Below are 27,207 nucleotides of genomic sequence, written 5' to 3' on the forward strand. Positions count from 1 at the left end.
ACAGGCTGCAATATACAGGTGTACACTAGTCACTACACAGGCTGCAGTATCCAGTTGTTCACTAGTCACTACACAGGCTGCATTATACAGGTGTACACTAGTCACTACACAGGCTGCAGTATACAGGTTTACACTAGTCACTACACAGGCTGCAGTATATTGGAGTACACTAGTCACTACACAGGCTACAGTATCCAGTTGTTCACTAGTCACTACACAGGCTGCAGTATACAGGTGTACACTAGTCACTACACAGGCTGCAGTATACAGGTGTACACTAGTCACTACACAGGCTGCAGTATATATTGGTGTACACTAGTCACTACACAGGCTGCAGTATCCAGTTGTTCACTAGTCACTACAGAGGCTGCAGTAAATTGGTGTGCACTAGTCACTACAAAGGCTGCAGGTAGACATAGCAGCAGACAGAGCAGAGGTTAGTTTCGGGCGCTACCACTTCCGGAAGGGAGGGGTTTCTATCACCTGTAACCCGGTCCCTGCCCTCTGCTTCTCCGTGACAAGCTGTCTGGACCAGGAAGTGGCTCCCCCTCCTTCTGCTTTCACATGTAGCTTCTGCTTTTTTGTTTATTTGCAGTGTCTTCCTGAACTTGTGAATGTGAGGAGACGTCCCCTCCGCGCTGGGATCCCCTCACAGTATGACTGCCGGGAGGGACAGCTGAGGCGCCGCGGGGACAGGTAAGAAGTCACTTGTCGCCTGCTTTTCATGGGCGTGCGATACTTATTATGTGTTTGATGTTAGAATTGTCATCTTCCATCGCTTCTCCGTGGCTGACATGCCATTCAGGACCCCGGGAAAGCTGCATGAGAGCTGAATAATTGTAAAGACCAGTACTGCCGCTAATGTTTGACCAGATGGTGACCAGAGGGTCAGTCATTATCTATGGCTTGTCTCCTGCCAGTGTATAGCATTCATACATATAAGCCTGTGTTCACACTACCACTAAACTGGTCACATGACAGATGGCACCGATGCCCAGCTGGCAGCATTCACTTCTAATAGTATCCTGGCTAGCAGTGACTACATTGGTGGCCCACTAAACCGTGTCGGGCTAAGCAGTGGGCATTGATGGATAGAAGTTTCTGGTCCCTGTGTGTGCCCCCTGTGCCCGCTGGCAGCAGTGAGAGTGGCACTGACTGTAACCACCATGACAAATGACTTCTCTCTTCTGCTTCTGATCATCAGTGACCAGAGCTCCATCTTCAAGGGGGTTTCCAGAGCTGCTCTACAGTAACATGGGTACAGGCGGTCCGCCAATTAAGAACACCTGACTTACATACGACTCCTAGTTACAAAAGGAGCACTGGATTTTGGTAATTTACTGTATTTTAGTCCTAGGCTACAATAAACATCTATAACAGTTATCACAGGCGTCTGTATTGAAGCTTTACCGTTAATCCTGGTTCTTATGACAATCCAACATTTTTAAAATCCAATTGTCACAAAGACCATAAGATTTTTGACTGGGGTTACAATAAGTCCGTTTCGACTTACATACAAACTTAACTTAAGAACAGACCTACAGAACCTATCTTGTATGTAACCCGGGGACTGCCTGTATATCTCTTGTGACAGTGGGGGCTTGGACCCGTGGCATTTAGACCCATGGCTGTCCTGGTACAATGGATGAGGGAGAACCTGAACTTGAGCTGTAGATATTCAGGTTTTGTTATAAAACACTGGACCATGGACACAAAGTAACAGAAATGCTGAAGGTGGGAGGCCGTGGCTGCAGGTATCACCTATAGTCTCCAGTATACGGCCATACATCTGGTGTGGGGTTATTACTACCTGACCTTGTAGAGGGGCATTGGATTGTACGGCGGCTCAGTATTTGATGTGTTGTGCCTCATCTATACATCCAGTTATATCTATGAATGTGGTCAGTTTTGTGTATTAGGCTTTTATTTGTTCCACAGCCAATAGCTGAGGCAGCCCATGCTCTTACTATTCAGTGGTCTGTGAAGCGTGTGGGACATGGATGATTGTCATGAATTGCTGTTATCTGTATCTAATGCCCTTTTTGGTGTGTTGGGCCCATATGGACCTAGTTGAACACCAGTTAATGTTTTGATGAAAAATCACAGATATAAGGCTCATTCAGACATGATTTTTTCATGTCTGGATAATTTCCTCAGATAGAATACTGACCCTTTATTTCCTGTGTGGCTCAGTGGTTAGCATCACAGCCTTGCAGCGCTGGGGTCCTGGGTTCTAGTCCCAGGTCAACATCTGCAAAGAGTTTGTATGTTCTCTCCCTCTTTGCGTGGGTTTCCTCCCACACTCCAAAAGATACTGGTAGGTTGATTAGATGGGGACAGGGACCGATTTGGCAAACTGTGCAGCGCTGCGTAATCTGTGTGCACTACATAAATAAAGAATTATTATGATGAGCTGCGTTCTGCACTTGCACCATTTTATTCTCGTTTGCGGACCACAGATTTCTGTAGAGAGAGGCTGCAGTGATACATGAAGGGTTAATAACATGGTGTTTGATGCCATGGATGTTATTTCCTTTCCCTGTGCATAAAAGTATGTGTAGAGGAATAATCCTGAACTATTCTGTAAATGCTGCTTTCACACTGCTTTCTGTTGGATTTATGACTCATTTGTTTTTTAACAAATTGAAATACAGTAAATCCATAATCCTTTTTCTTTTTGTTTCATGAAGATCTCCTGAAGTTACTAATGTCTATTGAAGTCAATGGGAAAGGTTTGCTATGCTATTGTAGAACAGAATGTCAATCGCTTTTTGAGGGCAGCTTTAAGACGGAAGCTAAAAGGAAAAATTTTCACCTCCTGATAATGTTTGGGTATAGAGGGCTCATGCGCCCCTATTACAGTACTCTGGTAGTGCTACCCTAATACGGCCATATATTCATGTGCGCCAAAGTGTACTTTCTTTGCCTGAATGCAACAATGTTGTGTTATTACTTGTATCCTTCATAAATAACAATCCTAAACTTATTTTCTTAAAACTTCCATATTTTTTCTTTTCTCTTGGGCATTTCTGAATAGTTTGATAACAGCTTATCATTTCCTTTGTCCAAAGGACACTTTCCCAAAGTCTGATGTTAGTGGCACTGCTTGATGTGTAGGTAACACCCATTTGTCACTCCTACATATCTAATATGAATACCAGGGAACATTTGTCACTTACTATTACCCCACTAAGCTACTAACCTCCTAAGGTAGGGTATGAAATATCCTTTCTAGAATTTCCTATTTAATGTGAAATCTCGACTGTTTACCTATAAAAACCAATTTCCAAAAGTCATATGAAAATTAGCAGAGATGAGTCATATTATGCAGGAGATGAGTCAAGATTAAAGGATGCAGGGGAAATGTCACTTTAGATCTTGATATGTATAGCAGCAAGAACCATTGTTCTGGTATCTGAATAGAGTAGATACATTTATTTTTCAAACTGCATCTACAAGACCAAAGATATGGGCAAGTAAATTCATAGTTTGTAAGATATATTTAACTCCCTGTATCTCAGGTTTTGTACCTCCGAGAACCACAGGCCTGACAAATACAGTATTTGAAAAATGAGACTCCTCTTTCATATGATACCAGAGCCATGTGCCCAAGCACAATATATGCCCATCTATAATTACGCCAACCCTTCAGCCTTTCAGCCTGACTCATCTCAGGCACAGAGGCTGGAGGGCCGGTGTCACTTTAGATGCCTATATCTCAGGTTTAATAGCAGTGTCAGGCTTATGGAACAATAAGCTACAGAACCGGAGACACATTCAGTTACATTGGATCTTAAACTGCAGCTTGGGATCCACATTCCCAAATAGGAATTTACATGTCAAAATCACCAGTTCTGTAGATGTGGTTTAAAAGATATAGATATTTTCAGAGATGCTTCCCCTCCAGCCTTTTATCTCAAAAAATTTCTCTTCTGCGCTCATTTTCACATGACATTGAATATATTTTTTTTAGTAAAAGGGTTAGATTTCAACTAAAAGAGGGAATTCTATCTATTTTCTGTCTATTTTAAGGATAAGAACAAAATTACATCTTCAATGTCCCAATCCTCAGTGCGATGAGACTCTTATTCCCCTTTATACCAATACAATATTACAATAGTCGTAATTGTAAAACAATGGCCTTGCTTGTTTCTGCTACAAGCTATACCATTTTATGGGTTTATTGACGTGATAGCTTGTGAGACTCCCTGGACTGTCATTAAGCACATCTATATGAGGTTATAGGTCAGTAGAAAATCCCCATAGACTTCAATACTGTAGTATTGCAGTCTATGTTAGGACTGATCTGTCTAAAAATACTGTAAAAAAAAAAACTAAACTTTTTAATTAAAAACCTAAAAAATGGTAAAATGCCCCCCTCCCTTTCCTTAGAACTGATAAACATATTAAATCTTAAACATGTTTGGTATCATTGCGTCCCCAAATCTATCAAAATATAAAAATGGTTATTCCCAACAGTAGCGGAAAATAGCGCCCAAATATCTGAATTGCCGCTTTTCTTGTTATTTTGCAACACATAAAAATTTTAATAAAGTGATTGAAAGGCCAGACAGTCCCCAATATTGTATCAATGAAAACGTCATTTCATCCAGCAAAAAAAACATATATAATCCTGCACCGTACACCGAGGTATGATAAAGTTGATGGCAAAATGAGGAATTTTTTTTGTACAAAAGATTTTAATTTTTGAAATCTGCTAAAACCTAACAAAAGCTACCGTATATAAGATTTGTATCTCTGTGATTGTACTTGCCCAAAGAATGAAGGGGAGTTTGGAGCGCACAGTGAAAGCCGTGAAAACGGGGCCCGAAAGAAAATGGTTTGCTGTTACAATGTTCAAAAATGTAAAATATGCTGCCATATGTATAGAAAGTTTGTTAGTGAAACCTCATCCACGTAATATATGTCAGACATGTCATATGCCGTGTACTCGTGGTCCAGTAGTATATGGCAAGTCTTCACGTATCGGCATAATGCTGGAGATGCAGCGTGTGCAGAGATGTAACTTCTGTTGGTTTGTTGATGAAGTAGATGTTCCATGTCCACATCGGGGGTTCTGAGGTGAGAGCTTCACTTGGTGTTCTGGTACCTGGTAAGGGCAGAGTGAGATGGCACTTATAGGGGCAGAGAGCTGATCACATGATTGGCGTCAAACTCACAGCCCCCATAGACTTCTGTGTCTCTTGATCACGATGTGGTGAGCACATGGTGTCTCCTCTTCCTGTAGAGCAGTGGTTCTCAACCTTTGTAATGCTGTGACCCCGCAATACAGTTACTCATGTTGCGGTGACCCCAAACCATGCGATTTGCAGTAAAAACACAATAAAATCGTGGCTCCGAAGGCTTCAGACGACCCCTGTGTTTTGGTCGTTCGACCCCTGCTGGGGTCACGACCCACAGGTTGAGAACCACTGCTGTAGAGGGTGATGAGCACTCACCCCTCTTCCCCCCGGCCCTGTGCTCGCCTGGGATGAATGAACCCTCAGGCCCGGCACAATGACTCCGCACTGCTGTTCAGTAGTGCCAGGTGACGTGCCCTAGTGATGTTCCGGCTTGATATTATTCCAGCTGGGCGATGCTCCGGCTAGGGAATAATGTTTTTGCTACAATTGATGAAATTATTAGGATTTTCTCAGTTATGACTTCAAATATGTTTTGGAACATTTTAATTAATCCAAAGCTAAACCTCGTTCAAACCTCTATGGCAGGGGGCCGGAGGTGGCACTCGGAGTCCTCTCAGTGGTCACTCAGGCTGTTGCCCCAGAACAGAGTTAACAAGACAGACATTAAAGGCCTTTGTGATGAAACTCCACGGATCACAAGAACAGGGGGTCTGATGTACCCCTGTTAAACCACCAGGACGGCCGGAGCATTCAGTGGCGTATCTCTATGAAGCTGACGGACATTGCTGAGCGGCATACTCGGCAATCTATGTACACTCCATAGAGTTGACCAGGGCAGCCAGGCCATGCACGACGGCTGCTCCTGCCATCTAAGTGGACCCCTGTTCTAGTGATCTGTGGGGGTATCCTTGTCTACCTAAGACTGCAGGAAGAGAGAGAAGTTGTGAAGAGGGTCAGAATATCATTGGACCTCCTGCTCTGTGCCCCATGAGAATCCTCACTTAGGGGGCTCCCAAGAGCTCCAATAGCAATTTAAATTTCCCCTTTTGCTGTCAATGATGTTTGGGTCCTAGGGACCTTAAGAAGAATGGAAAAAGTTTCTGCTTGAATTGCTGCATTGGCACTTTGCAATAAATAAGCAGGCTTTGGGTTGCAGTTTGGGCACCCGGATTATTAAAGGTTGTGCCTGTGTAGCTACAGTATGGAGAGGCTCTGTTAATGCCCCCACAGCTGTTTAGAATCATTTTTACCCCACCGTAAAAAGCCGATATGGCGGTCATTAAGGGTACTTTCTACAGCGGTGCGTCAGAAGAAGATTTTGGGACACCGGGTCCTGCAAGTGCCGGTGTCGGGTTGTGATCTTACAGCCCAGACCCGACACTAACACCCGGGATCGGAAAAACTCTGATCCCGGGTGTTTAACCCCTTACACGCCACGGTCAAGCATGTCCCCCGTGGATCGGACCCCCCCCCCCCCGGTGTGCTTACCGGGGGATCCAATCGGTCCTGCTGCTGCCCCCGGGTCCGGCGAGTGACCCAGGGCTTCCGGCTCCTCTACCCGCCGGGTTCTGCCTTCCTGGCAGGACCCAGCTGTGTGTAACTGAGCATGCGCAAGTGTATTGTAGTGTAAAGGCTTGAGCAAGCGATTGGACGATCGTTTGTTCAAGCCAAGAAGTAGAAAATGTAAAAAAGTAAAAAAAAGATGAAATCATTTTATTATATAATTAAATAAATAAAATAAAAGTCCCATAATCTCCCCAGTTACACATGAAATGCAAATAAAGTATATAAAACACAAAAACACGTACATATTTGGTATCACCGCGTCCGTATTAATCTGTACAATGAATCTAAATCAATACTGAATCCGCTCGGTGAACGACTTAAAAAAAACTCAAAAAACATCCTGTAACAATTTTTCATCAAACACCATCACAAAAAATGTTCTAAAAAGTGATCAAAAAAAGTTACGTTCCCTAATATGATACGACTGAAAAGAACTGTTTTCGCAAAAAATAAGCCCTCAACCAGATCTGACAACAGAAAAATACAGAAGTTATGGCCCTGAAAAGTTGTCAATAGTAAAAACAATGCGATTTTCTCCAATATTGGTTTTGCTCAGGAAAATTGAGCAAAGATAAGAAAAACTATATAAATGAGGTATCACCGCAATCGTAGTGAACCAGAGAATAAAGATAAAATATTATTTTTACGTTATGGTGAGCGGGGGAAAAAAATGCTAAAAATTAGAGATGAGCGAGCACTAAAATGCTCGGGTACTCGTTATTCGAGACGAACTTTTCCCGATGCTCAAGGCTCTGCACAGGGAAGCTTGGCCAAACACCTGGGAACCTCAGAAAAGGATGGAAACACCACGGAAATAGACAGGAAACAGCAGGGGCAGCATGCATGGATGCCTCTGAGGCTGCTTAATCGCACCATTATGCCAAAATTATGGGCAACAGCATGGCCATGACAGAGTGACCGAATGAGGCTAGATAGCATCTAAAACATCCAATAATTGACCCTGACACTATAGGGGACGGCATGCAGAGGCAGCGGCAGCAGCGGCAGGCTAGAGAGTGGCATGGCGACATACTCTAAATGGACTCAGGCTTCAAACCAATGGGTGGCAGAGAGGAACCAAAGGAGGTGAGCAAGAAGCGCTCAAATAATATCGGTACATGATAAAAGTTTGCCAGTATATTTTGTGGATTACACAGCAGGGTGGCGACAAAGTTAACATGGAAGCCATGAAAACAATCCAAAATTCTGCCTGACACAGCTCGTTTGATAAGGGGACCATGTATGGAGGCAGTGAACTAGTAGTAGATTAAAGGTGCTGCAGTTAAAACTATGTTAGTTGGATCTTGGCATGGAGCTGGCGCTCCGCTTCCAGGCGAGCTTTCGCCAATCCAAGCCCCTGTCTCTAGGCTACTCCCCAAACAGCACTTCTAAGAACCTTTTGTATAAGATCAAGTGTAGTAGCGTTCTTATAAGTTTAGGATATGGCGGGTGAGGGGAATGTAAACAGATGCGCAAGAAGCGCTGAAATAATATCCGTAAATGGTAAAAGTTTGCCAGTGTATTTTGTGGATAACACAGCAGGGTGGCGACAAAGTTAACAACTTTGATGTGGAATCCATGAAAACAACCCAAATTTCGGCCTGACACACCTCGTTTGATAAAGGGACGATGTATGGAGGCAGCTATATGGACGACTTTTGGAGGTAGCAATGGAGACAACGTGTGGAGGTAGCAATGGAGACAATTCAATTTGGATAGTGCCTGTATGTGGCAGTCCAAAAAAGTTTTCAAACCAGAGGAGCAGGTAGGTGGCCCTCCAGAAAAATGGAATAGATTGAGTGCCTGTATGTGGCAGTCCAAAAAAGTTTTCAAACCAGAGGAGCAGGTAGGTGGCCCTCCAGAAAAATTGAATAGATTGAGTGCCTGTATGTGGCAGTCCCAAAAAGTTTTCAAACCAGAGGAGCAGGTAGGTGGCCCTCCAGAAAAATGGAATAGATTGAGTGCCTGTATGTGGCAGTCCAAAAAAGTTTTCAAACCAGAGGAGCAGGTAGGTGGCCCTCCAGAAAAATTGAATAGATTGAGTGCCTGTATGTGGCACTCCCAAAAATTGTTTAAAACAGAGGACCGGGTCGGTGGTCCTCCATAAAAATTAAATGCATAAAGTACTATAGCTAGAGCCAGTGGGCCCTGTCAAAAAATAGCCAGTTTCCTCTGCTTTACTGTACAAAGAGGAGGAGAAGGAGGAAAATGAGGAGGAGGAGGAGTGGATAAATTATTCAGGTTGAGCTTCCTTCACCTGGTGGAGATTGGAAATTATGAGAAATCCAGGCTTTATTAATCTTAATAAGCTTCAGCCTGTCAGCGCTGTCAGTCGACAGGCGTGTACGCTTATCGGTGATGATGCCACCAGCTGCACTGAAAACCCGCTCGGACAAGACGCTAGCGGCAGGGCAGGCAAGAACCTCCAAGGCGTACAGCGCCAGTTCGTGCCACATGTCCAGCTTTGAAACCCAGTAGTTGTAGGGAGCTGTGTGATCATTTAGGACGATGGTATGGTCAGCTACGTACTCCCTCACCATCTTTCTGTAAAGATCAGCCCTACTCTGCCGAGACTGGGGACAGGTGACAGTGTCTTGCTGGGGTGACATAAAGCTGGCAAAAGCCTTGTAAAGCGTACCCTTGCCAGTGCTGGACAAGCTACCTGCTCGCCTACTCTCCCTCGCTACTTGTCCCGCAGAACTACGCACTCTGCCGCTAGCGCTGTCAGAAGGGAAATAGTGTTTCAGCTTGTGCACCAGGGCCTGCTGGTATTCATGCATTCTCACACTCCTTTCCTCTGCAGGGATGAGAGTGGAAAGATTTTGCTTGTACCGTGGGTCCAGGAGAGTGAACACCCAGTAATCGGTGCTGGAATAAATTCTTTGAACGCGAGGGTCACGGGATAGGCAGCCTAGCATGAAATCTGCCATATGCGCCAGAGTACCAACGTGTAAGAATTCACTCCCCTCACTGGCCTGACTGTCCATTTCCTCCTCCTCCAACTCCTCCAACTCCTCTTCTTCTGCCCATACACGCTGAACAGTGAAGGACTCAACAATGGTCCCCTCTTGTGTCTCGCCAACATTCTCCTCCTCTTCCTCCTCATCCTCCTCCACCTCCACCTCCTCCGATATGCGCTGAGAAACAGACCTAAGGGTGCTTTGGCTATCAACAAGGGAATCTTCTTCCCCCGTCTCTTGTGAGGAGCGCAAAGCTTCCGACTTCATGCTGACCAGAGAGTTTTTCAACAGGCCAAGCAGCGGGATGGTGAGGCTGATGATGGCGGCATCGCCACTGACCATCTGTGTTGACTCCTCAAAGTTACTCAGCACCTGACAGATATCAGACATCCACGTCCACTCCTCATTGTAGACTTGAGGAAGCTGACTGACCTGACTACCAGTTCTGGTGGAAGTTGACATCTGGCAGTCTACAATCGCTCGGCGCTGCTGGTAAACTCTGGATCACATGGTCAGTGTTGAATTCCACCTCGTGGGCACGTCGCATAACAGTCGGTGAGCGGGCAGTTGGAGGCGGCGCTGCGCTGCCCTGAGAGTGGCAGCATCTGTGCTGGACTTCCTGAAATGCGCACAGATGCGGCGCACCTTCGTGAGCAAATCAGACAGATTGGGGTATGTCTTGAGGAAACGCTGAACTATCAGATTTAACACATGGGCCAGGCATGGCACATGTGTCAGTCTGCCGAGTTGCAGAGCCGCCACCAGGTTACGGCCGTTGTCACACACAACCATGCCTGGCTTCAGGTTCAGCGGTGCCAGCCACAGATCAGTCTGCGCCGTGATGCCCTGTAATAGTTCTTGGGCGGTGTGCCTTTTATCGCCTAGGCTCAGCAGTTTGAGCACCGCCTGCTGTCGCTTAGCGACGGCACTGCTGCTGTGCCTAGAGCTACCGACTGATGGCGCCATGCCCACGGATGGTCGTTCGGAGGAGGAGGTGGAGGAGGGGTGGGAGGAGGAGGAGGCATAGTAGGCCTCAAACACCTGGACCGAGGTAGGCCCCGCAATCCTCGGCGTAGGCAGTATATGACCAGCCGCAGGGTCAGACTCGGTCCCAGCCTCCACCAAGTTAACCCAATGTGCCGTCAGCGATACATAGTGGCCCTGCCCGGCAGCACTCGTCCACGTGTCCGTGGTCAGGTGGACCTTGTCAGAAACGGCGTTGGTCAGGGCACGGATTATGTTGTCTGACACGTGCTGGTGCAGGGCTGGGACGGCACATCGGGAAAAGTAGTGGCGGCTGGGGACCGAATACCGAGGGGCGGCCGCCGCCATGAGGCTGCGAAAGGCCTCGGTCTCTACTAGCCTATAGGGCAGCATCTCCAGGCTTAGCAATCTGGAGATGTGCACATTAAGGGCTTGGGCGTGCGGGTGGGTTGCACTATATTTGCGTTTCCGCTCCAGCGTCTGGGGTATGGAGAGCTGAACGCTGGTGGATGCTGTGGAGGATCGTGGAGGCGACGATGGGGTTTTTGTGGCAGGGTCCTGGGCAGGGGGCTGACTATCAGCTGACACAGGGGAAGGAGCAGTGGTGTGCACGGCCGGAGGTGAACGCGCTTGTTGCCACTGAGTGGGGTGTTTAGCATTCATATGCCTGCGCATACTGGTGGTAGTTAAGCTATTAGTGGTGGAACCCCTGCTGATCCTGGTTTGGCAAATGTGGCACACCACAGTCCGTCGGTCATCCGGTGTTTCCTTAAAGAACCTCCAGACTTCTGAAAATCTAGCCCTCGCCGCAGGAGCCCTCGCCACGGGAGCTTCACTAGTTGACACATTTGGCGCTGATGCACCAGCTCTGGCCCTGCCTCTCCGTCTGGCCCCACCACTGCCTCTTCCAACCTGTTCTGGTCGAGGACTCTCCTCCGTCTCAGAAGCACTGTGTTCACCCGGCCTCTCAACCCAGCTTGGGTCTGTCACCTCATCATCCTCCGATCCCTCAGTCTGCTCCCCCCTCGGACTTCCTGCCCTGACAACAACTTCCCCACTGTCTGACAACCGTGTCTCCTCATCGTCGGACACCTCTTTACACACTTCTTCCAGTACGTCAACAAGGTCATCATCACCCACAGACTGCGACTGGTGGAAAACCTGGGCATCGGAAAATTGCTCATCAGCAACCGGACAAGTGGTTTGTGACTGTGGGAAGGGTCCAGAAAACAGTTCCTCAGAGTATGCCGGTTCAAATGGCAAATTTTGCTGGGAGGGGGCAGACTGGGGGGGAGGAGGCTGAGTTGCAGGAGCTGGAGGAGTGCCGATTTCGGTGACATGGGTGGACTGCGTGGAAGACTGACTGGTGGACAAATTGCTTGAAGCATTGTCGGCAATCCACGACATCACCTGTTCGCACTGTTCTGGCCTCAACAGTGCTCTACCACGAGTCCCAGTAACTTCAGACATGAACCTAGGGAGTGTAGCTCTGCGGCGTTCCCCTGCTCTCTCATAAGCAGGTGGTGTCTCACCCCGCCCAGGACCACGGCCTCTGACCCCTGCAGTAGTTGGACGCCCACGTCCCCGCCCTCGTCCTCTACCCCTAGCCCTCGGGTTAAACATTTTGAAAATGAGAGTTATAACTTTAATTTTTTTTTAACTTTTTTTCGTGTTTTTTTTTTTGTGTGTGTTTTTTAGTTTTTAAAACCAAACGATGCTATCCTATTGCTATGGCTATTTTCTAGCCAAGTATTAAAGCACACTACTATGCCAGATGAGATGACGCTGAGTTATTAAACAAAATAAACGTAAAATAAAAAAGGAAATGGCAGACTGTGCCTAATTGAAATCCAACCCCGGGCCCTAATAAATTTTCCCACTTCGGTCTTTGCGATGGATATGTGCGTCACTAAGCGCAAAACACAGTGGTCGCAAGTCTCACTCCAAATTGCTCACAATTTGCTAGTAGATGCACTGCAGCAACTACAGCCACCAGCAGATCAACCAGAAATCAAATATATATAACGCTACTGTAGGCGTAAGTAAGCCGTTTGGATTCTCCTATGGCTATTTTCTAGCCAAGTATTAAAGCACACTACTATGCCAGATGAGATGACGCTGAGTTATGAAAAAAATAAACGTAAAATAAAAAGAAACTGGCAGACTGTGCCTAATTGAAATCAAACCCCTAATAAATTTTCCCACTTTGGTGTTTGAGGTGGATATGTGTGTCACTAAGAGCTAAACACAACGGTAGCAAGTCCCCCTGCTAATTCCTCACAATATGGTACTAGCTGCACTACTAGTGCCAGCAAGCCCAGCCACAAGCAAATAAAAAAAAAAAGTATAACGTTATTGTAGCCCTAAGAAGGGCTGTTGGGTTCTTGTAGACTCACTCCTGCCTAACACTATTCTAATAGAACACCCTAACGCTTTCCCTGACCAGCAGCAGCTCTCTCCCTAGCGGCATCCATACACAGAATGATCCGAGCAACGCGGGCAGCGGCTAGTCTATCCCAGGGTCACCTGATCTGGCCAGCCAACCACTGCTATCGACGTGTAAGGGTACCACGTCATGCTGGGTGGAGTGCAGAGTCTCCTGGCTTGTGATTGGCTCTGTTTCTGGCCGCCAAAAAGCAAAACGGCGGGAGCTGCCATTTTCTCGAGCTGGCGAAATACTCGTCCGAGCAACGAGCAGTTACGAGTACGCTAATGCTCGATCGAGCATCAAGCTCGGACGAGTATGTTCGCTCATCTCTACTAAAAATCCAAAATAAAAATTGATATTGTTTGTGTCCCCCTTGAAATAGTTAATAAAATCTCATGAATAAGCTTTAGACCCCCAAAATGAATTATCTATACATTGTATCTCATCCCGTAAAAAATAAGCCCTCATATGTTCGCATTACCAAAAAAAATTAAAAATTTATAGGCCGTACAATGTGACAATACAAATCTGCTGTGAATGGCGCCTCCATTCATTCTATACTTGGCCGTGCACCCGTACAGCAGTTTACCACCACATATGGGGTATCAGTACACTCGGGAGGAATTGGGCATTAAGCGTTGCAGTGCGTTTCATCATTTAATTTATTCTGAAACTGTCAGTTTGGCCTAAATGAATGTATTTTCTAAATCACAGGTCCATATTGTTTTAACCCATGTGAAACACTTAAAGGGTTAATAGACTTAATAGAAGTTGTTTTACATACGTTGAGGGGTGAAGTTTCTATAGTGGGGTCATTTATGGGGCTTTCAAAGTCACTTGGAAGCTGAGTTGTCCCTTAAAATGTGAGTTTTGGCAATTTTCATTAAAGTGAGAAAATTCGCACCTAAAGTTCTGCGCCTCATAACATCCTAGAAAAGTGAGAGGACACATAAATTATCATCCCAACATAAAGCAAATGTTAATTATCAAGCTTTTTGGGTAGTTTTACTTCCTGTTTGGAAAGCAGAACATTTCAAACTTGGAAAATTAAGAATTTTTACAAACTTTTGCCAAATTTTCACTTCTTTTCAGAACGAATCGCAAAACTTATCACTTAAATTTTATAACTAACATCAAGTACAATGTGTCACGAGAAAACTTTCTCAAAAACACCCGGATATGTTAAAGCGTTCCGAAGTTATAACCAATTATCGTGAGACATGTCAAATTAGAAAAATCGAGTCTGGTCATTGAGCTGAAAACTAGTGTCGGTGATAAGGGGTTAAAAGTTTTATCAGGAAAGAGGCCATGCTGGATTTCATACATGGTCTTTGGCATGGTTATGTATTCGTTTACATTTTTGCTGCACAAAGAAAACTAATAATTACAGTTATTTTCCTGGCTGCATTTTCTTAGCCTGTTACGCTCAGGACTTGGTCCAACAAACTTTCTCCGTATGTTTGTGGGATTTACTGAGCGGAACCTATAATCACTGAACTGAACACAATATGGTCCAGATCAATGCTTCTAAGTTCTGTCCAGTATGGGCTTCAACAAAGCTTGGTCTGATTCTGGCAAACAGCCTAAAGGCTTCACAGATCCTCCGGTAATGTTATAACATCCACATGAATTTCACTTTAACTTGGATATTCTAAATAACTGTACAATGGGCACGTTACTACATCTTCACATTACTCTGCTTATGACTCTTGATTGTGGTTTCAAATCAAGGATGAGCAGTTTCACTTCCTTCAGTCATCAGAATTGGGCAGAAAAGTCTTTTTTTCACTTTTGTGCAGTTATTGGGGGTAATTAATCATCAGTATTTTTGTCTATGTTTGTTGTGGGTTTTTTCTGCATTATTGTGTACAAGGAAATAGACCATTTCAAGTGATTTTGACCTGTTTTACGTCAAATTCGTTATTCTGTCTTCGCTTATTCCATGCTTTTAGGCTTTTTTGTTAAGCTGCAAAATGACTCCAGTAACCCCTTGGTGTAGAAGTAGGACAACAACCTCTACCAATTTTTTGAGACCAATTGCTCTTCATCTGCGCCAAGAAAAATAACATTTTGCAACAAACGCAAAAAAAGCAATATTATACGACAAAAAAAACAACATACATAGATTAACTTTGATGAATTCAGATAACACAAAAATTGAATTGAACATGAACAACTAAGTCAGAGACAAATTGTAATGTTTAATTACCCCCCATAGTATCCTAACAGTATATTACCTGTTAGGGTATGCTCACACCATGACCTCTATTACACGCCCCGTGGAGCACTTCTCTCACACCTTAAAGTTTATGGTGTGAGCATACCCTAACAGGTAATATACCGAGAGGACGCTATGGGGGTAATTTACCATTACAATTTGTCAATTTGCCTTCGGAGCCCAGAGGGCTCTGGTGATGCCCCCTGGAGCCCTTCCACTTTATATGAATAAAGTTAGTTTGTTTTCTAAGTAAAGGAGCACAGTTCCTAATACACAATCAGTTCTAATCATGTTGCTGGGATCTCCCTAGCAGTGTTAATAAAGTGAAAATCTACTGGTAGAACTTTACTGATGGAGGGCAATCATTACTTAGAGGCAGCGGTAATGTCCTGAGGTCCGCACAGTCAATGCTAAACTCACAGGTCCGTAGTTTCTGGAGCTTTTTGACCCCTTTTAAATATTGGCACCAGAGCCAGGCGGCTGCTGCTAAAGCAAATAAAATTATGAGATGTACCAAGAGAGGAATAGATTCTCATGATAAAGACATAGTTTTGCCCTTATATAAATCCCTGGTCAGACCACACATGGAATATTGTGTACAGTTTTGGGCACCAGTGTATAAAAAGGACATAGTAGAACTGGAACGGGTGCAGAGGAGAGCAACCAGGATTATTAGGGGAATGGGGGGATTAGAATACACATAGACAGATTACTAAACTTGTAAGATTTGCAGCTTAGAAAAAAAAATGTGACCCTCAAAAAGTGGAGACCTTGTTACACTATACAATATCTGAATGGACAGAGAACTTTTATAGCTAGGCCTGTGGCCAGAACAAGACACCGGCTTAGAGATACAAGCTCCTGGATGTCTTTCTTGAGAACAAGAATATCACACGTTATGGGAACAAAACATTTATGGTAGTTAATTTATACATGGACTTGATGAACTTGTGTCTTTTATCACCCTTATATACTACAAAGCAATACAAGCCGTGCAGGGTGGTGATGATCTGCCACACCATTGTTAGAGATCAGGAATGAAAGATCACATGTGTAGGAAACCCAAGGTACATCATTTTATTTATTTCATTTATTTTTTTGGTTTTTATTGTCTAATACTCCCTGTAACATTTACTGACTAGTTGTACAGCTTGTATGGCATCACTGTTACAGAATGGAAATCCCCCTAGAGCACATGATGAAACTGATCCACATGAGATTTCTATGTCTCTATAAATGTAGTGGTATTTAACCACTGGCGCATAGAGAGTCTTATTTAGGTAACTGAGAATTGTAGACCTCACTCCACGGAAATGGCGATGAGACTTTCCGCTACTCTGTTTTCAATGCAAGTGTCCTGTAAGGGGTATATGTGTGGCAGTGGATTTTTGCGACTGCCAGAAACTGAATTCTAGTTAAAGAAAATCTACCATTAAAATCAAGCATGATAAAGCAGCGGCACTTACTCATAGAGCGAGGACTGTGGTAATCTTCTTATATTTGTTATCCATGGCCTTCTTCCTTCTAAAATCAACTTCTAAAATTATGATAATGAAGGGATTCTGTGGGTGTTACCAGAGCCCTTCTGTGCTACAGCTTCACAGACTTCGCAAATTCATATGTTGAACAGCATCCCTTCAGCCCACAAATTAGTGGTAACTCACATATAGTTTGGGGTGCATGCCAGATGTTGATCCTAGTTACCAGAAATCAATTATAGATAAAGTAGAAAAGTCTTTCTTTATTCATCAGAGGTATGGTGTAATGTTTTGACCATCTGTGTATTTATCAAGCAGCTTCACAGACTGTTACAGTGCTCAGCACAGAGGGGCTCTGGTAACACCCGCAGGAACCCTTTAGACTAATTAGCATAATTGTAAAAGTTGATTTTAGAAAGAAGAAGGCCATGAACAACAGGATCAACAAGTAAGTGCTCCTGGTTTTATCGTGCTCAATTTTGATGATAGATAGTCTTTAAAGTTGGACAACCCCTTTAAGTACTGTAGTCTTTAAGTTTAAAGGGAACTTGTCATGAGGATTTAAGTCCACTCACATTACAACCAACCTGTTATCAAGGATGATGACAGGATCTCAACAATGAACTACTATATTCCAGAAGATTTAGCATTGTGCAGAAAAAGATATTTGATCTCTGTATACAATGGAGTAATGGGAGCAGAGGGGAGTCTTGCTGGGATGTCCTATAGTCCAGGTACAACTCAAGGTGGCATTGGTTAGAGGTTATGAAGATAAACTAATATCCCATAGGTAAGGTAAAGTCAGGATGGGTAATTTCATCGCAACTCCACTCATACTCTGTGAGGTCATTTGCAGATTTTAAAGTTCTATTTCCTTGAATCTCAATATTAGATATAAGATATCTGATATCAGTATGTAGGAGGACATCATTGTCATCCTCAATAATAAGTCTGTGGGCCTAAATCCTAATGGTGGTTACCTCCAATGCAAGAATTGGGAAAGCTAAAGGAAGAAAAAAATCTTACCCCACTGCTCTGTTGCCATGCCAAGGTTTAGGTTTTTCAACCCCCACAACCTCTACACAAGCAGCACATGACTGACTGACTCGTGAGAACAGTGCAGTGACGTTACTGATGAGGCTAGTGGTGACCTACCCCAAAGTCACATGATACCAGGCAGCCAGCACTGTTCTTTTCCTAAAGCTTGTCCCAATGCGCCATTAAAGAAGCTTTCTTAATTACAACATTTTAATATTGGAGATCCACTATTAGGATAAATCCTCTCAATCTTTAGCAGTCTGACTCCCATCATCAACATCAACCAGCTGTTTGCAACTGTGCCTCCATCGTGAATAGTGCAGCCTCAGGAAGGCTTTGTGAGCCATACAAGTGTTGTCATAGGCCTGAAAAATGTACCTTGTGCAACCACCCCCTAGATTTAGCTTTCAGACTAAGTACTGTATTGCTATTGGTCTCTTATATATTAACAATTATGCCAGAATGATTTGGAGGTGATGGAGTTTACAAAAGATCCTCTTTAACCCCATAAACATAAATGATGAAATCATTCAACCGAATCCTGGGCATTTTTATATTATGAAAAGTTAATGGCTTTGTGTTCTGCTGCTTCCAGGGCACAATATGGTGATGTGGCTATACCATACCATTTCCATCCTGATATAGTAACAACCCGTTGTGGACATGAACCCACACCCGAGACGAATCCGTCTGAAGCCATGGTTGGTGGCACAAGTGGACAGTGGAAAATACCCTGGGTTACACTGGGAAGGTCCAGATCACAAGATGTTTCGTATACCTTGGCGTCATGCAACACGTCATATACCAACACAAGATGATGAAAACACCATATTTAAGGTTGGTACTGAAAGGCCTTGACATAACTGCAAAATTTGCATACTTTGTGTAGATGCATCATATTACTGGCTTCATTATATGTAAGGGCTATATTTACCATTAACTATTATGGTGAAAGGGAATCTAATTTCCCCCGAATCCTTTCTGAGAATGAAGTTGCACCTACATAACTGCATAACTGAGAACGCACCATAGAAGTGAATGGAGGGTCCGGTGCACTGCTGCTTCATTCACTGGAAGGATTCAGGGAGATGTGTCCATCATGGGAAGTGGTAAGATTGATGCTGTGATGAATAATCCATAAAAAAGGTCTGTTCTTATCTACATATCTTCAGTAGGGCCTTTCAATGCAGAATTTTTCAGGTTGGTACTCTCTACTCAAGTGATGTTTTTAGATAAACCAATAACTTGAAATTCCCTCTCCGTTCATCCTATATATACCCCATGATCTGTAAAGCGCTGTGGAATATGAGTGAGATATATAAAGATGCATTATTATTATCTTATTTAAAAGGCTTGGGCTGTGGAAACTGGGAAATATCAAGAGGGAAAAGATGAGCCTGACCCTGCAAAATGGAAAGCAAACTTGCGATGTGCACTAAACAAAAGCAGAGAGTTCAAACTACTGTACGATGGCACCAAAGAGACCCCCATGCAACCATTCAAGATTTACCAACTTTGTGATCTCCCAGGGCAAAATGAAGGTATGGGTCAATTAACTTTGAATTTAAAGGAATCTGTCAGCAGCTTTCGTCTGCTAATAGCGCTATATATTGCATGGGTAAAGCACTCTATACATGCCGTGCACCTTGCATGTTTTAGAGTCCCGGTGCTGATCCTGACCGTGTCAATCTACCCTCAATGCCCCCAGTGCCATGCAAGGGCCTAGTGGTGTCTGTGGGGAGCACAGTAGATGTAGTGTCGGGGGCAGTAGGATGTAGATTTCTCTTCTCATGCTTTATTAGTTGGTAACATTGTTCTCCCGGCCTCTATATAGCACTTCCAGCAGTTTAGTAGGGTCTATTAGTAATACATTTTGTCCCGGGTTCCTGGCCCTTACTGTTATACTACTCCTTGTTTTTACAGAACCTTTGGTGGATGAAAATGGATGTGAAGATGAGGAAGAGGTAACATTCATAAATATGTATGAGGGTATTACTGGGAAAACTAGGAAGACATTGAAGAAACCCCTTTTCTCCCAAACACCAGTAAAATGTTTTCTATTGAAATGGTGCCTGTGGTGAGGGCAGCATGAAGATGGTGGGCTGCATTTATACTGCTATTATTGCTCTGCCAAATACAGCATATGGACAGGCCGCCTTCATATGGAAGATACAGAAAATAATTACCGTAAATTGTATGTAGTGAGGAAAAATGAATCATCAGTAATGCCACAAGGTCTTGATCTGTTTGCAGGTGTACTTATATAAGGTCATAGCTAGCTGTATCTATTACTAATTTGTATTATTTCTGTATTTTCCAGATTGATCACATGTTCCCAATGCTGGATATCAGTGGTAAGTCCACTTATAAATGGTGATTCTCCTAGTCAGGACCTATGGGAGAGACTCAAACTCAATTGCTTACAGACAAAGAAGTATTTTACATACTGCATAGCTATTGTCACAAATACCAATTGGAATATTTATTTTCCTGAAGTATGAAACCATTGACTATCTATACAGGAGGCGAGGCTCTGGCCTGGTGTAAACCTGCGCTATAGTGTGCAGGTGTGGGGCAGGAACCACCCATGCCAGCCCATTCTGCCTCTGGCTGCACCCCCTTTACACTCCTCCACACCCATTTGCCATGGAGATGGCGTTTGGGGGTAAATGGTTGCAATCCCTGGCTGTATGCCAGAAAGCTGGCGCACAAGCCTTGATTAAATGTGCCTCACAGGGTCTGTATTCTATTAACTGGGGGGTAATGGGACACAATGAAACTTATGAATTCAGTGATAAAGGGGTTGTCCGACGAAGCAAGTTAGGCCCTATCCAAAGTCCACTTACTGATCGTGGGGGTCTCAGTGATCACGCGAACGGGGTTCCGATGTACTCCCGTTGCACCCAGAGATGACATCTTGCTTCGTGGGACAACCCCTTTAAGAGCTGAAGCCGAAATCCATTTGTCCATGTAGTCTATGAAAATAATGAACCCATGACTAGATTAGAAAACATATTTACACTGCTACCTCTTTCTCGTGTTCTCTTTACAGGCTTAGGAAAGAATAATTTCTCCCTGTACCATTCTTTTTTTTACAGATCCACTGCCTCCTTACATCTGGACTAAACCAGAGCCCTCGTTTAACCCCTGTGGAAGCCTGTTACAGCATAACTTGACATCACCTGATGCTGCTGTAAAAGCATCTGCCCCCGGAGGATACCCAGCTGTAGAATTATCCCCCCAGGGCATGGTGCCACAACCAGTAGTCCTACCTCTCTCAGATCTTGTTCCTGCAGGGAGTATGGAGCCAGCTCAAGATCCAGCACTTCCTATAGAAGCTGTGATGACGGCTCCCATTGAACAAGGGATACCTGAGTTGCTTATTAGTCCCCAAATGTTGCCTTGTAAGTAGAACCCTATGGCCACAGTACATTGTATTTTTACCTGTGTGGCTAAGGTCCGATTAAATTTCATGTTCTCTTTAGCCAAACATGTCTTGTATAGGCGTGTCATACGACAAGAAGGATTTAGCCATGACCATTTATGGTCCATTAGAAGAGTAAAAAAGAAATGGTGACTGCCACACACTGCAGTTTCTAGGTAGCATTATTCATATGAGGATGTATGCTGAAGCCCTTCTTTATAACCTTTCTTGTTGCAGTGACTGACCTGGAAATAAAGTTCTTATATAGAGGGAAGCAATCCGGAGCGATGACTGTCAGCAACCCTCATGGCTGCCGCCTTTTTTACAGTAACCTTGAGCCAACCCCAGAGCAGGTAGAACTGTTTGGTCCTACTACTCTGGAACAAGTGCGCTTTCCGGGAACAGATGAGATCAACAGCGAGAAACAGAAGTTCTACACTAACCATCTCTTGGATGTTATGGACCGAGGCCTTATTCTTACCCTGCAAGGGCAGGATATTTATGCCATCCGTTTATGTCAGTGCAAGGTTTTCTGGTCCGGGCCATGTGCAGACAATCTAACTGGACCCAACCCCATAGAAAGAGAGAAGAGAATCAAAGTATTCAGCTTGGAGACCTTTTTAAATGGTGAGAGCTGGGATTTAGTATACATTGGTGGAAAAGGCAAATTGCTGTCTCAAACTGAATGTCCTACAGGAATATGTCCCTGGTCTTAACAAATAATGTTAAAGAAAAATAAGCCTTGCCTACCTTTCCCCAAGGGATATCAGAACACTTGTCCTTCTCTAGGCTTTTCTGGTTTATTTATACCTAACATTACCTAAATGTTTTTTTCTGGGTAAAAGGTTCTGAGCACCTGCCCGGAGGGTAGGTACTTAAAGGAAACTTACCATTTGATTTCTTACATTATGAAGCAAACATACCTTGAGACTGCTGTAGCTACACTGATGCAGGATCATATCTTGGTTAATCCCTGAGTTGAGTGGTTTTGTTGAAAAATCAATTATACCATTCAGGAACTTGGGAAAGCTGGGTCAGCCTGGCTGCCTACATAAACACATTACATACATAGCTTGGCTTTCGACATGGAGGTTAGTCAAGCATGACTAATCAACCTGAGCTGGATCACTCATACACATCAGCTGGGGGATGGTGCAGCAATTGATTATTCTGCCTTCAGGCACAACCAAGGGATTACATCATCCTGTGTTGCAGTGAATAACTAATGTGTTAGAATCTGCTAGGAGAAGCACTGAACCAGCCATACAAGTGAGAGAGCTTCAATATCATAATGTTACAATTGTTATATCAGCAAAACCACTCAGCACAGGGATTAACCAAGATATGATCCTGCATCAGTGAGGCTACAGCATTCTCAAGCTATGTTTGCTTCATAATGCATCAAATCAAATGGTAGGTTTCCTTTGGTGGGGGATCATCTGTACCTAATACCTGCTAAACAAAGACAAACCTGAAGCTAATGTGGTGCTTGGCTTCTATTCATATGAATGGAAGATGGTCTGCAGCAGTGGCGTAACTAGAAGCTGATGGGCCCAAGTGCAAAATCTGTGCCAGGCCCCCGGACTATAATGTATGGGTTTATAGTAATAGTCTTCTCATATAGGAAAGTGACACCATAAGGCCCCCCTAAACCTCTTGGGCCCAGGTGCGATTGCAACCTCTGCACCCCTTAAAATTACGCCCCTGCAGTAACCAGGTTTGACCATGCCACGGTTAACAGAGCAATGTCCTTTATGTTCTATTCTTAGTCAATAGCTGAGAAAAGCTGATATGTATGGGATGTTGGATGTTAGACCCCTCCAATCTATTTCATTTCATATGTTATCAATATTTTTTGCCTCAAAAATGGTTTGTTCAAGATGTCATGTAAGTGACGGGATTGATTCCATACAACTACTTACAGTGCATTTAACCTTTATTTTAAAATCAAGACTGAAAATGACCCTTGTGAAAAACAAAAGACTACTTTCTTTCACATAACTGTACAATCCATATGTCTGTATACATCATTTACATAGAAGAGTCACAGCTTTACTCCTGACGCTACCAAATCCTATGTCTGCTGATCACTTTCTCCTTACGGGAACAGGCATCATGAGAACATTACACCTACAGTAAAACACTGTAGAGCTTATGTGATTTGGTGGATGCACATTGCTGCCTCTAGAACGGGCAATCCTGCCATCATTGTCAGTGACAAGAATTCTTCTAGCTGGCCTAATTCACATTGTAACAACGATTCATGGCAGTGATTGGTTTCTGTTATTGCTGCTAAATGTGCCCCAACCAGTTATGATCTGTGTATCTGAACTGTATGTGCTCACCCAGGCCTGCCAGCTCACTGGTGACCTATTCATATGGTATGTGCAGAAGACATTCCTATATATAACATATGTGCTGCCTTTAGGTTCATCTGATATTGATGACCTCTCATAAGGATAAGTTATCCACATTAAGGCCTGGAAAGCCCCTTCTATGATTGTCACAGAAATCATGACATGATGTATAGCAACATTGTACAATTATGTATCCACTAGGGCAGTGATGGCAAACCTTTCAGAGACAGAGTGCCCAAACTACAACCAAAATCCACTTATTTACCATGAAGTGCCAACACGGCATTTCTAGCAGTAACTTATTGCTACCTGTTCTTCAACATCTTTCAATTGTATTGGCTCTGCTAAGGCCACCAATGCAGTTAAAAGATGGTGGGCAATTCAGACCATCGCTGTAGCTTCTCTCCAGGAAGAATGGTGGGTCCAGAAGGAGGACCTCCAAAGACAATGCAGTTCTGTCAACACCTTCTCGCTTCTGCAGCCAGTGAAGTGTCGCTTTAAAATAGCAGCAATAGGGAGAGCAGTATCCCTTAAAGGAAACCTACCACTTGTAGTGGCAGGTTTCCGATGGCAATACCGGGCACCAGCTCACCCTGAGCTGGTGCCCGGTATTTCCATCGGAAACCTGCCACTACAAGTGGTAGGTTTCCTTTAAGTTGCTTGGGACTGCAGGAAGATTTGGTGGATGTGATCCTGTTTGGTGAAATTGGGGCTATGGCCTGAGTGCCCACAGAAAGGGCTCTGAGTGCCACAGGTTCGCCACCACTGCACTAGTGTTTCACTACATTATTTCCTAATAAGAGGAAAACCTCTTTAAAGAGCAACTATATAATTTGTAACCATATTGTGTCAGAAATGAATAGAGCAGCGAATAATAGAAAGTTATTACTGTATATACTACATTAAGTAAAGCAGATTCTCTGCGTTTATTTAGCTTCCCCTTCTCCACTGTAACTGGTAGCCTTCTCAGGTTTGTACAAAGCCAAAAATAAGATCAAGAAGAAAATTAACTCTTTCTACCCCTAGCGAATATTTCCCCTGATGATCAAGCGCTGCTTGGAGATTAGACTATCCAGACACGGTGTGAAAAGAGATAAGCCATTAGAAATATTATGAGGTTCCTTTACCTCTCAGCTGTCAGTGGTGTACAGGATGGAAAGCCGATTTACACAGACTGCTTAAATAAGGAAGACAAGCAGAGGAAAAAGGACACAGGAACAGATTTCTTTAGTAAAGTATATTACAAATGTCAAGTTTAAACTTAAAATTTGCACCATGAAATGTGTGGCTGTTGCCGCCCTATGTTAGTCATTCTGGGGCGGAATCCCAAATTGCGTTTTTGTCACATTATTAAACGCATCCAAAACGCAAGTAGGAGGGGGATTGGCCAAAACGCATATACGTTCAAAAACGCCACGTGGGAATCCACCCCAAATGTTGGCACTCAATTTATTGCTGTATGAATTCATGTACATAATGTTTGTATCCTCTTTTCTACAGAGCTCATTGCATGCCAGAAAGGACAGACCAATGTGCTACCCCCTTATGAGATTTTTTTCTGCTTTGGGGAGGAATGGCCAGATCGAAAACCCAAGGAGAAAAAGTTGATTACGGTGCAGGTAATGAACATTATAGAAAATAAATAGCAACAGATGAAAATTCCTGTTTTTTTCTTACTATATGGGGATAATACAAAGCATTCTGCCAAATTCACCCCACCCAGAATTCAGTTATATCTTTACATGCAGTAAGAGAATAGTAGGCACAGTCTTCTCCCCACAGTAAAACTGTGCCGTAGACTTCTTTGTAATAAAACACACAAAAGTCACTAATTAGTGTCTGTAATATGGTTCACATCTGGACAGAACACATTTTCATGTGAAAGTTTAATTAAACATAACCATTTTTTTCTTCACATTTTTGACACTAGGTTATTCCTGTAGCAGCCCGTTTACTGTCTGAAATCTTCACAGGAGAATCTTCCTGGTCTGCAGATAGTATAAAGCTCCAGATCTCGCATCCAGACCTTAAAGATAAGATGGTGGAGCAGTTTAAGGAACTACATCAGCTATGGCAGAGCCAGCAGACCCAAGCTATGGGCCCAGATGCCGGGGCCAATGCTGGAGTACATGTAGACTCTGGCCCCTGGCCTATGCATACAGGGAGCATGCAGTGACCAGACTGTGGAATGGTCTGAAGAATACTGTTACTGAACCACAGAATTCAGTAAAACCTGCTTCAACTACCAGAAGAAAGAAGCGCGAGGTTATGGCATTACCCTACATAGTAAAGGAATATGACCTTGAATCTGCTGCAGGAAATCTCAGGAATAAACTCAAATTTCTCTATGGAGCAACAGTTGAACCAGAGACATTCATGACCAATGGATTTCTATTTTCCATGATGATGTACAGATACATAACTGTTCTTATTATAGACACCCAAAGGAACAGAATACATTTGGATATGTTTTCTAGTTCTACTTCTCTATTCCAAGCTTGACGCCTTCCGTGGAGGAAGTTTTGTGGATCACAATTGTTAAATATAGAATTTTACAACATGAAGAAAATGAAGACAGAATTCTATATTTTATAGATATCTCGTGATGTTTCAAGCTTAAAGGCTGCCTTCACGTGTTTTTAAGTGGAACAGGGAAAAAATTAGACCGATCACTAAACCCCTGTAATCTGGCTAAGCCTCTCACAGTTGTATTTGAATTAAGTTTTCAAATGTGTGAAGAAATTGTGTGTCCGTGATCTTGGGTATTGCAGCTCAGTATCATCCACTTGAATGGGTACAAATGGCAATACCAAGCCCAGGTCTTGGACAGTAAATGTATTGTATATAGAAAAAGGTTCAATGTTATGTGTGCATGGGAGCTTGTACTTTGTATAAGAAGCTCTTTTGGATGAACTTTTATTAGTTCCTGTCAATATGTGGTGGAAATTTAGATTTTATGTAGTCAATTATTTGAGCTCCACTGTACAAATCTTCCATTGTAAACCATCATGCATGATACTGGGCCGCTCTGAAGGATCACGGTCCCAGATTTTGTCATTCACATCTTAGGCAATAAGGTGATTTTAGTTTACTTTTACATGAGAACGTTTTTAAAGCTTGTTGCTACAGATTATAACTGAAGTCTTTTAAAAATACCAACTTCTGTCTGTGGTTAAGTCTGTAAAAAACTGATTTTTTTACAATCACATTCTGGACCCTCTGTATATGTTTTCTGTACAAAAAAAAATTGAAAAAGTGGTTGTTACTTTTTTTTCTGGTATAGGTCTTGTAATCCTAAAGCAGCTCCAAGTATGTTCACATCTCATTAGGAAGTTTACATTTGGGTCTGAAAATGACCCAGGATTTATCATCATGGCTCAGGATGAATGATTAAAATGACAAATATAAGGTCTGTCCAAAACTATTAGTTTCTGCCAAAACTCAGTAATTGGAAGCACATCAAGTTACCCCTTTGTGACATCAAAGAAGCTGAGCTGTTTGCACCTCAATATCGGTGAAAATGTTAAGATATTAAGACAGGTTTACAAACTTAAAAACATCACTAAGCCTTGGTAAAGGGGTATGGCCTAAGTTGTGACAAATACTTTTG

General features: G+C 43.4%; 1 protein-coding gene across 1 annotated transcript; it reads left to right on the plus strand.

The window, feature by feature from the left end:
* The first annotated feature begins 492 nt into the window (after window positions 1–492).
* On the plus strand, window positions 493–26,855 carry IRF5 (interferon regulatory factor 5). The gene is made up of 9 exons (XM_072147552.1): window positions 493–696; window positions 18,412–18,653; window positions 19,168–19,357; window positions 19,740–19,780; window positions 20,137–20,170; window positions 20,915–21,220; window positions 21,478–21,867; window positions 25,098–25,216; window positions 25,528–26,855. The coding sequence occupies exons 2-9, from the start codon at window positions 18,480–18,482 to the stop codon at window positions 25,771–25,773; spliced, it is 1,500 nt and encodes a 499-aa protein (XP_072003653.1). The 5' UTR covers window positions 493–696; window positions 18,412–18,479; the 3' UTR covers window positions 25,774–26,855.
* The last annotated feature ends 352 nt before the right edge of the window (window positions 26,856–27,207 follow it).

Source organism: Engystomops pustulosus, chromosome 4 (assembly GCF_040894005.1).
Source record: "Engystomops pustulosus chromosome 4, aEngPut4.maternal, whole genome shotgun sequence".
In the NCBI taxonomy this organism is placed as follows: Eukaryota; Metazoa; Chordata; class Amphibia; order Anura; family Leptodactylidae; genus Engystomops; species Engystomops pustulosus.